At 40.3% G+C, this 15,694-nt stretch overlaps 1 protein-coding gene across 1 annotated transcript; it reads left to right on the top strand.

Annotated features, from left to right (window-relative positions):
• The first annotated feature begins 327 nt into the window (after positions 1–327).
• Positions 328–9,393, top strand: LOC145438986 (neuronal pentraxin-1-like). Its single transcript, XM_080316396.1, has 4 exons — positions 328–452; positions 1,634–1,692; positions 4,140–4,191; positions 7,426–9,393. Exons 1-4 carry the CDS (start codon positions 365–367, stop codon positions 8,058–8,060), a joined length of 834 nt encoding a protein of 277 aa, XP_080172522.1. The 5' UTR covers positions 328–364; the 3' UTR covers positions 8,061–9,393.
• The last annotated feature ends 6,301 nt before the right edge of the window (positions 9,394–15,694 follow it).

Raw genomic sequence — 15,694 nt, forward strand, 5'->3', positions numbered from 1 at the left:
ATTCTATTATTATAGATACTCAATCGTGGTCGGGTATTCTACATACGCACGACCTATTTTGAAATTGCGGCATGATGAATTATATTAATCAAGCACGCTGCACAGTGTACGTGCCCATTGCCCAGTCAGGAAGCGGCATGAGCCTCTCGATCTGTAAACAATATGCGTCAATACCTAAACTTATGCACCCAACGTTACCAGACAGGGTAGATCGAACTTGTATGTCACCGTATAACTATAGAATGTAAACATATAACGATGGCGAGCGATTATTATGATGACTTCCGGTTTTCCTCCCGTGATGCGACAATCAGGCAAACTTCGCAGTCTACCGTACAGATAAATAGTATAAATTGGACCGGCGATGATGGAGACTATGCGTGCTGCGATATTATTCAGTAGATGTTTGATGTCAGTTTTTTTATTCGAAGTTCATCTTTCGTCGTCAAAAAGTGAGTTGTGTGTTGTAGCATTAGCGGGACTAGCGGCATTTGGCATCGCGTGTATTGCAGTACCATAGTGGTACGTGGGCTTAACAGTCTTTTCGTGCGTTACCTATACGGACTGGTAGGTACGGAGTGATGCGGCACATGAATCATGGTTACGGCATTATAGTTTAGTATATTATACCAAGACGTGTGCCTGTGCTATCACTTTAACCTTATCGGTTTCTTCAGGACCAGGTAATTTGCAGGCAAGTCTGTTTGATATGTGTTGTACTAATGCAGGGGTTGTAACTTTTTTGAGGGCGGACCTCTTCAAGTTTTGTGGGAGATTGGACGTACCTCTAATATTTGAGAAGCCGGTGACTGGAAGGTCATCACTAGTGCGATTTTTTTACCTATAAAACGGAAGATCTTAACCTAAAAAATTTGTGTGTACCCTTTTGTACTGGCGCACCCCGAAAATATTTCGGTGAACTGATCTATAGTCATGTAATAGATGTGTGGTTAGATGTGTAATGTAGTGGATTTTAGATTCTGTGACTCGGCGAAAATTGAGGGTTCCCCGAAGGCCTCCAGATTACCGTAAGGGTTCCCCAGGATAGTAAAGGTGAAGAACAACTGACTTCATCAATATATGAGCTACACACCCAATTCCCCCATTGGGGTCGCGGAGTGTCGATCTAAGTTTCCATTTTAATTGAAATAGAGACGCCTCCATTCCGGAACGTAGGTAAATCATGACGACATTGCCTATGATATGAAGTGCATCCTTTATTTTAATGTACAGCGCAGGGCACATCATTATCAGTATACAATACATGCTCCATTTCGACCGTATCACCTATATACAGATAAACTGTCAGCTAACAATATTGCGCTATACGTGGTAATGACTTGAGGCCTTTGAATGCACCGGTTACTCGTTTCGAAAACTAAATCTGAATTCAAGACTGGGTACAATCGATTGTAGGTTTCACTAGGTGAAAACAAACTGATGCTGTTCAAGATTCGATGCCGAATCCAGAATGCGGTTGAACATCATAAAGGGAAAGAGTTAGGTGGTTATTACTTTACGACCGTGATATCGGGTGGGAAAGAGGAATTGTTTGCCTCTCTCTTTCTCGGCAACGCCATTTGTATTGATGAAATCATTATCCGACTGTTACATAAATTCTCTTCAATAACAGATGGCTTTTGTACAACTCGTTTCGTTGGTGGAAAATGGATAAAACTGGGAGACTGTGAGGTAAATATTAATTATTAATATTATTCAAGTTATCCGTCAAAGCCTTCGCTCGTGATGTGCAGAACCCCCAAAACGTTTTTACAATGCCACACCACAAGGGCAGTGGTTGTTGTTATAACCGGTGTTTCACTATACATATAAGTCAGATATTAAGATGCTGACATGTGACGTTTCATTAAATCTATAGTATCATATACATTCTGCATAAACGCGTGAATTCTGTGGCACAAACGCAGCGATGTTCGCTATTCTCATCCAAATGACGATTGCTGACGAATTCGGTATGTCAGATAGTATGCGTTTTCGCTGTATTGAAATAATGAAGCCTATATAAACTAGGGTTACCATATTTTAGTGGTTCAAATTTCGGACATGCTTTAGCGTCCACTAGCGGGTTTTAAAATGAGGTATGAACACGTTGTCGGTCGACATGACGCCACACTGTCAAAGCTTGCCTAGCGACTGTATACCGGAGTGTAGGTCCTGAATTGGGCTATCTCTAATATGAGCTCTGGTGATTGCTGTATTGTATTCTCATTTGGTCTGCATATTTCATCACAGGCCGGATGAATTCGTCGGGTGGGGGCGGTCGTGTGTTTGAAAGCCCTGCTATAACGTTAGGTCGCTGCATTCATGTGGTTGCGTGTTGCAATTGCAACCAGGACCGAAACAACTTTTTTCAGCACCCTCCCGCCCAGAAAAATACTGATCATGAACCCACCATATAGGGTAATCGATGCAACCTATGGGGGGCTTACTTTATAAATCTGGTTAAAATATGCATTTCGCTGTTAAATTTTTTGAATGAATCCAGTCAATAATAATAATCATTCTTCTATCTATATATTTAGGGTTGCATTTAAAATAAGTGGTGTTTTAAAACATGTTTTAAACAGTGTTTAAAAATGCCTTAAAATGTGTTTATTTACAAACGCTGTATAATTATGCCATAATTGTGTAAATACTTTCGAATAAACACGTGGTATGAGACTACCGACTATTTGCAGTTTGCACCTAATATAGTCGACGTATATACGATGTGAGGTGGCTCAAACCATCAAAATCGTCGTCGGTTCAACAGTTATAGAATGTAGATATAGATGAAATATTGGTACGAGATGGTGTTCTGATGATAATGACCGTCGACTGGAAAATGCTGCATAACGATGTCGTCCCGGTTAAAGATATTTTTAGTCTGATTATGACAGTGGTCGAGACTCGGGAGCCTTTTTCTCCGAAAGAGCAATATTTACCCTGTATTCTCCATTGCCAATGTCAATCAATTGTGTTGTCACAATTAGGGATTCCTGGCTCCATGGCTAAAAATTTTTTTTTAAAAACAATTAAAACTTGTTTTAAACAAGGGCCATGTTTTAAACATGTTTGTTTTATATTAATTTTTGTTCCAAATGCAACCGTACATATATTACTATGTAATGTTGATCCTCTCTTCGCCCAAGCGTTCGGAGTTAGCGGTAAGAGCTGGTGGTGGAAGATGACATCGAAAATGCAGAGATCGTAATTGTACATCGTCAAGTCATGTTCATGTCACGCGAATAAGACTATTTATAAGCCGAAATGACGGTCTGCACCAGCAGGTTGCACATCCGGTGGTTTCCAGCCTTTTATGGTCGCGATTCCATTTCCAATATGAAAATGTTCCGTGACCCAGCTCGAAATATGATAAGCTGGTTACTAAAAAATGTCAGTACCTTTGCCCAGACTTATTCACGGCTTATTTTGGAAGCTCATTACGTTCATCATGTTCCCGATCCCTAGAATATAGGCAAACGAACCTCAGGTTTAGAACCACTATTCTTGAATAAAGCATCAAAATGGCCTTCACCGACCGACTCTAGGAATATACCGTAATATTGTTAATTGCGATTACAATTTGACTTACTTCAGTAAATGATGGTTATTTTTATTTATTTTCGAGGGTGGACTTTTTAGCCTACTTCAAGCCTTAAAAATCCCGGACATTAGGCATGTTTTAGAATTTCTTCCCGGACGCAGTTTCGACAGTAAATTTCCTGACATGTCCAGGAAATTCCAGACGTATGGCAACCCTAATATAAACCGTCTTACACTTAGGAATGGATTCTGGAGTCGATCTAGGCCGCGACTCATCAATGTTGCAGCGGTGCACTACGCTACTCGCCACTTAGGGTAGGCTACTCGAAGTGTTATAGGGTACCACGAACTATTTCCCCCTTTGAAAGGGTGCCGCGAGGTCGAAAAGGTTGAGAATCACTGGGCCGGATGATTACAATCGATGTCCACACTCATGGGATTGAGCCGAATGACTTGTTACGGTATTGTGGATATACATCTATATTATAGCCCACTAGTACCTAAATCATGGAACTCGCACCTCCAAATCACGCAAATCCATTTCCATGACATGACACGCCTACCCAACTGAATCTCGATTGATCTTCTTACAGAACGTTCCGAAGAGTATCACCGTAGTAACTGAAGAAGTAAAAAAGGCAGTTGGTAAGAGATAATATTTCGTTTTTGTAACCATTTAAAACGAGGTTAAGATCATTGTCATTCTGTACATATGAATATTATAGATACGGTTCTGGCGAATAGGTTATATGTGGTTCTAAGGTGTTATTAGCCTCCGGAATTCTTTGAATACGCAGGAAACCTCCATTTGACAAAACTAGGGGGATCGACCTGATCTGATTCTCAAAGACTCAAATTAATTTTTATTAGCCTACTCCAAGACAGTAGTGAAGACTGATAGATGAGTTCATGGCAACTACAAAAGTGTTTGTTTCAAGACCTGATGAAGAAGTCTTTAAACTAGGGTTACCATATTTTGGAATAGGGAGAGGAGGACACGTTTGCCAAATCAGAAAAGTTAGTTGATCAAAACAGAAATCAGCCGATTTCGCTATTTTCGCTGAAAAATTTGATGGGTTGACTAAAAAAAGGTCGTCGCTTCCGATCGAACCACGAATTTCCTATTTAACGTCATTTATGCCCATTGTCACTCAAATCTATCCATTATCTTAGCTGTAAAAGCTGTAAATGAGTACGAATTGTCAAAAAGGAGGACATTTAGGCATCCTCGGAGGACATTTTCAAAAACCTGATAAAGGAAGCCAAATCCTCCTAAAGGAGGATGTATGGTTACCTACTTTAAACTTATTAGGAATTATTATTTGTAAGCAAAGTACGCTACACTGATATAAATCGCGAGTAAATATTTCTTTTCCAGAATCCTTGTAATTCAAGTACGCTGTAGCTTGTATCAGTCCGTTGCAGTATTCAGCGATGATGCAATGTCGACTTGTGTTGACTGTAGCAAAGAGCAATTAGCTTTTACATCATTACCTTAAGCATATCCAAAGTACTTGTTCAATTCAGCCCATGTATATTGTATATTATAAATATAGAATATATATACATTGAACTGGACGAAGAAACGGACTGGTGAAATCCATCAACATTCTGATATAAAAACCATCCAAATATGTGGCAAAGAAAAGATGGCGTAAACTCATTCCCTGCCTTTCTAGCAGATTCAGATAGTAATTTCAAACATAATCTACTATCTCACCTTAGGTCTCCATACAAGGGTACAAAACAACTATTGTCATAATCGGTTAACCAGTGAATCTCAAATACTGGATAGTTACTAAATTTCAGCTTCTCCCGTTTTATGAATATCCAAACCACCGAATAACTTGAAACTGATCTGAAGTCTTCGATTAAATCAGTGGTTCTTTTACCTGGTCTCCAGCGCCCCCGAAGGGGCGATTAGGATTTTAAAGGTGGTGAAAGTGTTCAGGGGCGATATGGGGGCGCTGGATTGAGGGGCGGAATAGGGGCGCGGAAGAAAAATGGCATCGCAGTAGAAGGTGCAGTAGGGACACATGATTATGTAGTAAAACAATAGTTCTATATAGCATATCCCTAAGTTCTCACTGCAAATTAACATTCGACAAAATCCGTCAAATCTCGGAATTTTTCGTCACGCTTCGTGCGATACACATGCCCACAATGTTTGCAACATGTTTCCATGTATGCAGTGGTTTATTATGATTCATGTAAAATTAATTGCGTGCACTTTTAGATGGCCAATTCCCCGTTAAAATACTCCCATCACTCTAGCTCGGGGTTTTTTACACAAAATATTTAGAACTAGGTATTTTATGCCACAGCGGAAAACGTGTCGAAATCGAAGAAAGAGGCACTGTGCCACTTTTAAGATTGAGAGCCCTTTGTACATTAAAGCTGCTTTGAAGCTTTTGGGTCAAAATGATTAACTAAATATATTTGTATTTCAGAGCCACAAAGTTAAATCTTCAGAATATTTCTTAATCGTATCATAATAAAGGATCATACTGATTAGTGTTGTGACCCGCAAGACGCAATCTCACATGAACGTTATATAATATGGGTTGCTTTGTTTGGAATACATTCGTTTTGAATTTATTAACTGGGTGCAGTACTAAATTCAATGTGAGCAAAGATCTCTACCACTATCACAGTTGATTTACTTGTCATAGAAAGCAATAAAACTAAACCCAATAGAATTAACGTCCCCGTATTGCCAGTCTCAGAGGTGAATTCGGGATGTGTACACTGAGCAGTGGGCATGGGCACGAACCAGATGGTACGAGCCCGTACCCGATGGTTGTTATAACAACCATGATTTGATCCCGAAGCACATGCAGATATAATAGCGTTAATTAGTCGAGTTGTCCCCGGGCGCGATTCAAGTTCTTTCCATAGTGACGTCCCAACCCGAAAATAGCGACCGGACTTCGAACTTTTGCACTCTTGTTTTTACTACCGTCCTTAAAATATGGGGGCGTCAGGCCTATGCAATTTTCGAAAAGGGGCGCTGTAGGAAAATGTTAAGAACTACTGGATTAAATGAGTAAATAACAGAAACAAAGTAATTGTATCAACAAATGAATTATTAACGAAACCAACTAAACTGAAAATGTATCCGAAACGACATATTTTTCTACAAATAATATATTTTCAACAAAAGGCTAAAATTCGGGATCCAAACTTCAAAAATCGGGGGCATGATCCCTTTCGCCCCTAGCTACGACACTGCCCAAAGATTCTGAATCAACCGGATGCGGCGATCAGCACCATATCATCTGGCCCGCGATACAATGCCGAGTAATTGTAAAAATGTTTTTATGCTTGCTTGCTTGTGGTCGGAGAACTCTGGTCCTGGTCTTAAAGCTTTAGATGACTTGACATGACTCGAGTCGCTTTAAAAATTTACGTGACACTGACTTTGAAATCTTGTGACATCACTTGAAAATTTTGAAATGACTTGACTCGCTCAAGTCAAAATTTGGAGTGACTCGAAATGGACTTTTGAATCGAAGGTATGGACTTGATCCCAACTCGGGTTGCATTTAAAGCCCTGATTTCAAACAATGATTTAAATTTATTAAGATGTAGTACTGGTCAAAGATACTCCTTGGTACGTTTAGGAAAGGGGGCTGGTAACCTCGTTCATCAAGGGTATCTCGTATTGACCCTATTGTTTCAATTGTTATTCCCAAGGAGTCATATAAAAATGATGATCAATTGTGACGTCACAATTTAATATTCGTGACGTCGTGACATATAAAACATGTTTTAAACAACGGCTATTTTTTGAACATGTTTGTTTTAAATTGACTTTTATTTTAAATGAAACCCTAATCCCAACACTGATGCTAATATGACACTCGTGCATTATCACAGGATGCAAGATTGCCACTTTCGTTTTCGGGAAACCATTACATCGCGATTACGTTCAGTACACCGGACCAATGCCGTCGATGACTGCATTTACTGCATGCGCGTGGGTGCGATCTGTGGATTCCAGCACACCTGTAAAAGGTTCCATAATGAGCTACTGCACAGCAGGCACGAAAAACTGCAATACGATCAACATCCACCTTGATATCAAAGCTTCAAAAATGATAGTTACCTTGAACGACCGGCCCTACGATTTCACTGAAAACCCAGTGATTATCTACCGTTCGCAGTTGTGCGTCCTGCTATCCCCCTTTTCCGGGACTGTCCATTACTATTTGAACGCCTCTCGGCGCAGCTTGTCGGCAGCAGATTCGGGATCGTTCAAATCTAACGGCGTTCTGGTATTGGGTCAAGACCAAGATGGCAATACCGACGGCATTTCACTAGGACCGCCGGAACAAGACGAAGACGGGTTTCAGGGTGTATTGGAAGGGTTTAATCTGTGGAAAAGAGCAATGACTAAGAAGGAGATCAGGAAGAGGTATCTAGCTGGTTGTAAATGTGAGAAAGATTCTGTCATTTTGTTTGATGCATCTCAATCCATCGGTTACTGGAAACTGGAAAACGACTTGTCATAACATTGGTTCAGATCCCTGAATATCAGATCTATAATATACTCACGATCTCTGTATATCCATATTTCTGCGCAATGGTGGCACTCGCTTAATCTGCTCAGTGCTCATTTCCAAATTACTTTTGCCATTGATTTAATAATAATAATTATAATATAATAATTTATAGAGCGCCGAATAACAATATATCATTACTACACTAGGGCGCTGTACATAAGAGGCAATAAAATATAAAAGTAAACGATATGTATAAAAGACGAAGTGCATAGTTGTAGGGCGGAATGAACACTACTCTAGTTCGAACGCTCGTGTGAATAAAACGGTCTTGATTTTGCATTTGAAAACATATAGCGAGTAGGGCTGGGCACGATGATTCGAGTACTCGAATCTGAATCGAGTACTAATTTTAATGATTCGAGTCGAGTAGTAAAAGACGATTTTTTCGAGTACTGAAATTGTACGCTTCTCGTCACTGAAAGTTGATTCATCAATGAATTATAGTTTCGATGCCAATTTTCAATGTTGAAGCCTTGAAACCTTGATAGGCGGTGTCGTAGCATACGAAACATGTAGTACAAAGCTAAAAAGGTTACTGGAAGTAGCATATTTCCGAGGTCATGATTATCCCACACCATTATCACCAAGTGGAAAGAAATCGGCATGGTCGAAAAAATACCAAAGTATCATTTATGAGATGGATAATAGGCATTATGTTCTTCGTGGTGGCATAAACGGTATATTTGAACTTTGGCATATTATATTCTGTTATGATGTCACAATGAGCGATACTCGATTACTCGACTCGACTCGAAGCATATTACATGATTCAGAATCGAATCACTCAGGTACTCGATTTTGCCCAGCCCTAATAGCGAGTCACATAGTCTGATAGAAAATGGAAGATTGTTCCACAGAATGGCGGCCGAGGAAGAAAAGGTTCTCTCGTCGTAGGTCGATGTTCTGACTCTTGGAACTGACAAGAGTTTTTGCGACTGAGAACGTATTGCTCTTCCGGGATTATGCATTGTCACTAGCTCACGAAGATACGCTAGTGCACTTCCCTCCATGCATTTGAAGACGTACAGAAGAAGCTTGAATTATGATGAAGCTTGATTTATAGACTGCAAGAATGTATTGGCCTAAATATTCTTCATACTACATTTATTCAAATTGATTTTTTTGCGAGTGACTCTGATCACGGGCGGACTAGAGAGTGAATGCAGCAGATATTCAATTAATTGCTCCTTCGCTTCGAGCTGATCTATCTAGACCCAAATATATCCGAATCGCGATTCTGCGCAAGCAATATGTGATGTGAGATTATATTTTGATTCTGAAATGTGACCTTTCCCACTCTATTCATTAAATTTCGATTCGATTCGAGGACGATAGTTCCCCTAACAGTATATGTGTCCTTCCGAACTTTGCGTCTAGAGCAGGTATGCCCAACATAGGGTCCCCGCGAAGCAATGATGAGTAAACGAAAAACTACTTGTAGTATCCAGCAAATTTCGATCGAAAGTTGACATTTGAGTTTAGTTGAACTTATTGTTAATAATTTTGCCCTTTCAAAAAACGCCAAAAGATTGCGATACAATAAAAAGATTGGAAGGTGTCGAAACAACTCGCAAAATTCTTTGAAATCACCTGGGCCTGCCTAGTCGATTTATAGAAGACACATGCACACTGAATGAAAAGTATTAGAAGATAACATAAAATGGACGGCATGTGACGGAATCCATCGTATATATCAGATCGCGGTCCGGTAATCTCGATCGCTGACAAGTATAGGGTCCAACTATATATAGAGTATACTCTATAGCAGTGATTCCTAACCGCGGCTCCCAGATAACCTTCTTGCGGCTCCCATTGACGTTTGAAAATCCCACAAAAATATCAAAAAATCAATTTATAAAAAAATCATATTTACTTGGCTTGGAGTTTAAATTAAGGATGGAGACCAATTCCTCTGCAGTCGAGCGGCAATTCGCTACTCCGCAACGATTTTGTTACTCAACTCGCACCAAAAAGTATACTCAAACTCAAATGCGCTAGGAACGGCACTCAAATTTTATGTCAGCTCACCACCAGACTTAAGTGCAGGTGGTGTTACAACACATTTCCCAACGGTATCTGACCATCAAACCAATGGATCATTTGATGCATTTAACAGGTTTATCAGCAACTTTATTGACGAGTTCAACCGCCGCATTGACGGAATGAATGCTTTTTTGCTCATGATGAAAATGTTTTCAAATCGTATTGCAGTTAATGTGGCCACTGCCCCTAGTAATTATCAACTTGAGTTGCTAGGCATGCAGTCAGATATCGAGCTCAAGCAATTATTTAAAAGTGAAGACTTACATGAATTTTGGAGTCAAGTTCCAGAGGGAAAGCATCCCAAGTTGATAGCCAAGGCCCAGAGAAACGATTCTCTATTGTGATCAACTTATATATGCGATTGCGAAGCACGTTTTAGTAAAATGGTCAGAATCAAAAATCGGCAACGCAATCGATTGACCGATGACCACCTCAAGCAGCAACTTCGTACTGCATTCTCTGCAATTACGCCTCGCTGTGACACACTTCGTGAAGCTCAAAGCCAATGCCAAGTTGGACATCAAATTGATTTGTCTATTTTTTTCTTGTTATTGTTGCTTGCTATATTCGTTGGTACGTGCTTTCATGCTTTATAATTTTTGTTATACCTAATGAGTGTATTCGCGCGGCTGCAAACGTACTCTGAAATTTGAAATGCGCCTCCGACACCAACGAAGTTTGGGAGCCACTGTTCTCAAGTCGAACACACTTGATATGCCAATGTGATTTCATATCCATGCTGATCATACGGTATATAAGTTAGGGTTACCATACGTCCTCTTTTAGGAGGATTTGTCCTCTTTTTTGACTTTTTTGAAAGTGTCCTCGGATGACGTCCAAATGCCCTCTTTTTGGAGATTTTGTCCTCTTATATGAGAATTTTGAGTAAATATATGGCAAAATTTGACTGAGATTCAGTAAATCCGCCCTAAAATAACGCTCCGGCGGCGAAAAACCGTAATTCGTGATTCGAACCGGAAAGTCGACCTTCTTTTTTTTAGTCAACCAGCCGATAATGTGAAAGAAAAACCGTAATTCGGGGCTCGAGTCGGAAAGTTGACTTTTTTATAGTCAACCGACCACGAAGTGGTAAAATTTACCATTTTTATCAGTAGGCTATCTTCCTCCAATAATGCAAGTCTGAAAATTTGGAAAAAGTGTCCTCTTTTCAGATTTCCAAAATATGGTAACCCTAGTATAAATGGACAACGAGAACGCGTTTATTGCACTAATCGCAGTGTATTTGTATACGCTTTTGTTTTCGAGGTGAAGAATTCGAACATGTTCTGTTCATAGACGACATCATAACCGTCGGATGGCAACATTGTGTTTTCACTCTCGCCGCCATTAGTAATACATCTCGACACCAAATTTTGAGAACAGTGCACACAGGGTTCACGGGAAATGGACCGAAAGGCAGGTATATTCACAGAGGCGAAAACGCCGATGCGAAATCGTTGTATGGAAGTTACATAGTGCGCAGAGAATAGAATACAAATATATGTAGTCGCACTGCTATATAATTTCTGACTCAGAAGGTCACTGGCAGTACAAAGTCATCTGAGCTACTCCAGCCATCAAATGTGCACTTTCAAAGTAAATCAGTTGCCGTCAATAAAATCCTTCATGTCTTTGACTGAATAGCATAACGAGGTCTCGTGACTTTCGAGACCAATTGTATCCGGTTTTCTGACGTATAGTCGATGGGGCGACAGAAAAGCTTTGACTTCCAAAATGCCTCATAGTAGAATGAAGACGCGTGTTGGTGGGACTCGTAGGAGGCAGTATGCATCATACATGATGCAATTGCTGAAATGTTAAACAGTTGTTAAACTGATATATGGAGTGACGTGCGGTGAGGTTCATAGTTGGTGAGACACTGACCCCTTCAGAGTCAGATTTACAAACATATAAACCCAAAATGGTTCAGCTGATTCAGTTGGCGACTGGTTTCTTATCACATTAGCACTCTTCACACGAAGGCTACGTAAGTAGCTACTATAGGCTTACCATATTTTGGAAATCAAAAAAGAGGACACTTTTTCAGAAATTTGCAACTTGCAGATCCGGAGTGAAATTCTCAAAAATCGGTTAATTTTTCCCACTTTGTGATCGGTTGACTAAAAAAAAAAAAATATTGTCTCAGTCATGAACATCGATAGAAAGTAACTATAATTGCGGAAGTTGGTGTTATAATAATTGAAGGTTTCACAATTTCCCCTACTTATCCTGACAACAGGCTAGGCACTGCCTCACTTGCCGTATACGTATTGTACAATGTACAGTGTCTGCTGCATGTTTGTGGTTTTCTGTGTTAGCCTTGGAATGTTCAGGAACCTTTTGTGAACCTTTTGTGCTGGGAGTATCTATGACTCATTTTAGTGTACTGCTTGAGTATGCATTTCAACTATGGTTTTGACTATCGTTTTGACCATGGTATGTGACTCCCTGATGAGTATTATACGAGACATCGCTCGCTACTGACGCTACACCAACAGGTTCGCTGTAAAACTCTGTTTTATGAAGTTAACTGCAAAACTGTATATCAATACGCAAACAGAACGGTACGCCTATCTATACTGACGCAGAGGCTTATCAGTAACATGATTTAGTAGTTGTTTGAGATCTGTTTTTCTCTTTGAAACAGAGTTGTAGCATTTATGTGACTTTGACTTCAGCGACTGTCGTTGGTATATTGGTACATTGCGGCATTGTTGCTACTGGCGACTTTATTATGATAAATCAAATCAGCATTGTAGTTGGAGGCTTGATTTTGACCGACGATCCCGATGGTTAGATCTAGTTTCGTCCAATAAAAATGTCACTATAGTGATTTTACCTTGTGTCTGGCAGGTCCAACTGTAGAGATGGGCAGTTTGGCGTGATATCATGTTGCGTGATTTTGCCAAGACAGTATTCGTTCTGTATGTGTGTATAACTAACTACGTTACTGATTGGATACTTTGATATAAAGCTGTTCAGTGTTCACATACTGCATAGGATTTTGAATCCTTATCATTATTCGTTGCTTAAATGTTCATGTTCACATCATGTATATATTAAACCAGTTGTTCCCAAACTTTTTACTACCGCGTCTTCCGAGTCCATACTTCACACGAAGGTAACGGTTAAGCCTGAACCAAACGCGTTTTCCGTATAGATGTATTGATATTATTTTTTCGGAGCTGATCCCAGTCAGCTTAATTTTATTCTGCGTAGAGCAGTTTATGTATCAATATTAGAATTCGAAAATAGCCTATTGATGCATTGATATTAGATATAGAACACAGCAGTGAGGTTATTGCCACTGGTTCTTTGCAATTGCGTGGTTGAGCCTTGAAGAGCACACAGAGTGGGTCTCCAATCAACGCCCATAGCCTATTCCTGGGTTTGGTAGTAATGACAACGCGGGCAGGGATCCTGGCTTTGCGAGGGTAAGTCGACCTATACAAAATTATAATCCGAAATGCCAGTGTGAATATGCTAGTAATCAGCTAACGCAAACTCCAGCCTGAACTAATCCTGATCTGCGCGGAACTAAAATATAATAATTAATGCAACGCGCCACCGCGCATGCTTGATGAACAGTCAGAGCAGTGGCGGCTCGTGACAATATCGGGTGGTGGGGCAAGGGCTGCGAGCGACTTTTATCAACATGACGTCACAATGGCGTTTTCCAACGCAAAAAAGTAACTTTATGATGGTCACATGAATTTCCCGACAACAGTGATTTTAACGTAGGTGCCGCGAGAGGTTTGCCGGTGAGCCGTGACTTGAAGTGTGGTAACAAATGTTTTATTCATTTATTTTTAATCAAAGGATTATTTTACAAAATGTACGTGAACTAAGAATCGTCCCTATGCCACGAATCAAGTATCAGGTCATCCTTAGTAGCATACGTTTTGATTTCATGGTAGAGTTATAGATTACGCAAATCGATAGACCCTAAAATCCGACCGTCACCCCAAATTCGAAATCCGGATCCAGTCCGGCCAGGTAAAAAAACATTGAAATCCTGCTCCGGCTCCTGAACCGGACTGTGGCCATCTCTGGTTACGACCAGGTGATAATAGGCAACCAAAGCGGAGGCACCCGGCGTACGATTGGATCAATAGACTGGACAACTTCTAGACCTCTCATTTTCGCTCTAAAGGCAGCTGCGTAAACTACGTACGGAATAAAGATTCAATACGATTCATGTTCGCACTTGACTTGACCTGACTAATTCCAATGACTAGAACTCGAGAGATTGCGTAAGCCTAACTGGAAAGGTCAACGAGTTCGGACACATACGCAATTGTTATCTCATAGATTGGGCCTGTCATATTGAATCCAGAACATCAATTTGAATTAGTGGTGCCACTCCTAGTGTTTTAACACTAGATCTAGTGTTTTTTCGGTCGTCCTAGTGTTCTAGTGTTTTTTTTCGCCAAATTTTGCTAATCTAGTGTTTTTCTGCAATTATGCGAATGATGAATATTCTAACGTTAGACGACTTAAAGGGGCACTGCGCTCTAAAATCGATGTGGTCTCAAATTGAAGATAAAAACGAACAAACATTTTTGGCCGCGGCCATTACCTTCAAAACGCCACCGTAATGGAGCTGCAATTTATTGAAATTTCTACAAGACCAGCTGCAGTGGCTGCTTAACCCGTTACATGGCACGATGTCTTCATCGTCGCACTCGCTCGACGCGATGAGGCAGTCACGCATCATTTTTAGAGCGCAGTGCCCCTTTAATTATACGCTAAATTTACGACTTAATTATACGCTAAATTTATCGCTAATGAGGCGATTTGGTACCTCTGGCTCTGGCTGTGTTTGTTTTCAACAATTCTATGTGGTGGTGCAGTAACACGCAATTATTACGTAACAGGGTGCGCTGTGAATCCGTACTTATGAGCGAAAGTTTCTGAAAAAATGTAGAGCGATTTCGCTCTGATGCTCTGTCGTTTCTTGTTGAACTCAGTCTGCAGATTCGGGCCAGATTTACATTTGCCGAGGCAGGACAGACAGTTTATTGAACAAAATTGCAATAAAAATATAATTCATGCTGCAGCATTACGATCCTTCGGGATTCCCGTGGATCATCCCGCCAGCTGCATTGATGGAGTGCTAATTAAGCATTGTTCAATTCGAGTCTCGTGTCATCAATAAATATTGAAAAATGTAAGCAGGCCGAAGAATAGTAAGAAGAAGAAGAATAGTAAAATCAATAATTCCTCTAGCTGCGCAATTTCCCTAGCTGTGATATTATATGATGAACCTGAACTGTGGCAAGATCGCAAAATGAGCTGCAGTTTATCAGTCAATGCCCTCAACACAGAATTGTTGCAAAAATTGAAATCTGTGTACAATGGTTTCGGTGAATCAAAATTCCATTTACTGGGAAGCTCATGACGAATCTCTTGGCATTGCCACATTCCACTGCATTCGTGGAATTGAAGTATGCTGCATATGGAAACCTCCCCATTGTTTTTTGAAGATGTGCGGTAGTGAGCAAGATGCCCCACAAAAGATAGCCTACTTATGTTTGATA

Source organism: Botryllus schlosseri, chromosome 5 (genome assembly GCF_051294905.1).
Source record: "Botryllus schlosseri isolate E-star chromosome 5, Bs_hap1, whole genome shotgun sequence".
In the NCBI taxonomy this organism is placed as follows: Eukaryota; Metazoa; Chordata; class Ascidiacea; order Stolidobranchia; family Styelidae; genus Botryllus; species Botryllus schlosseri.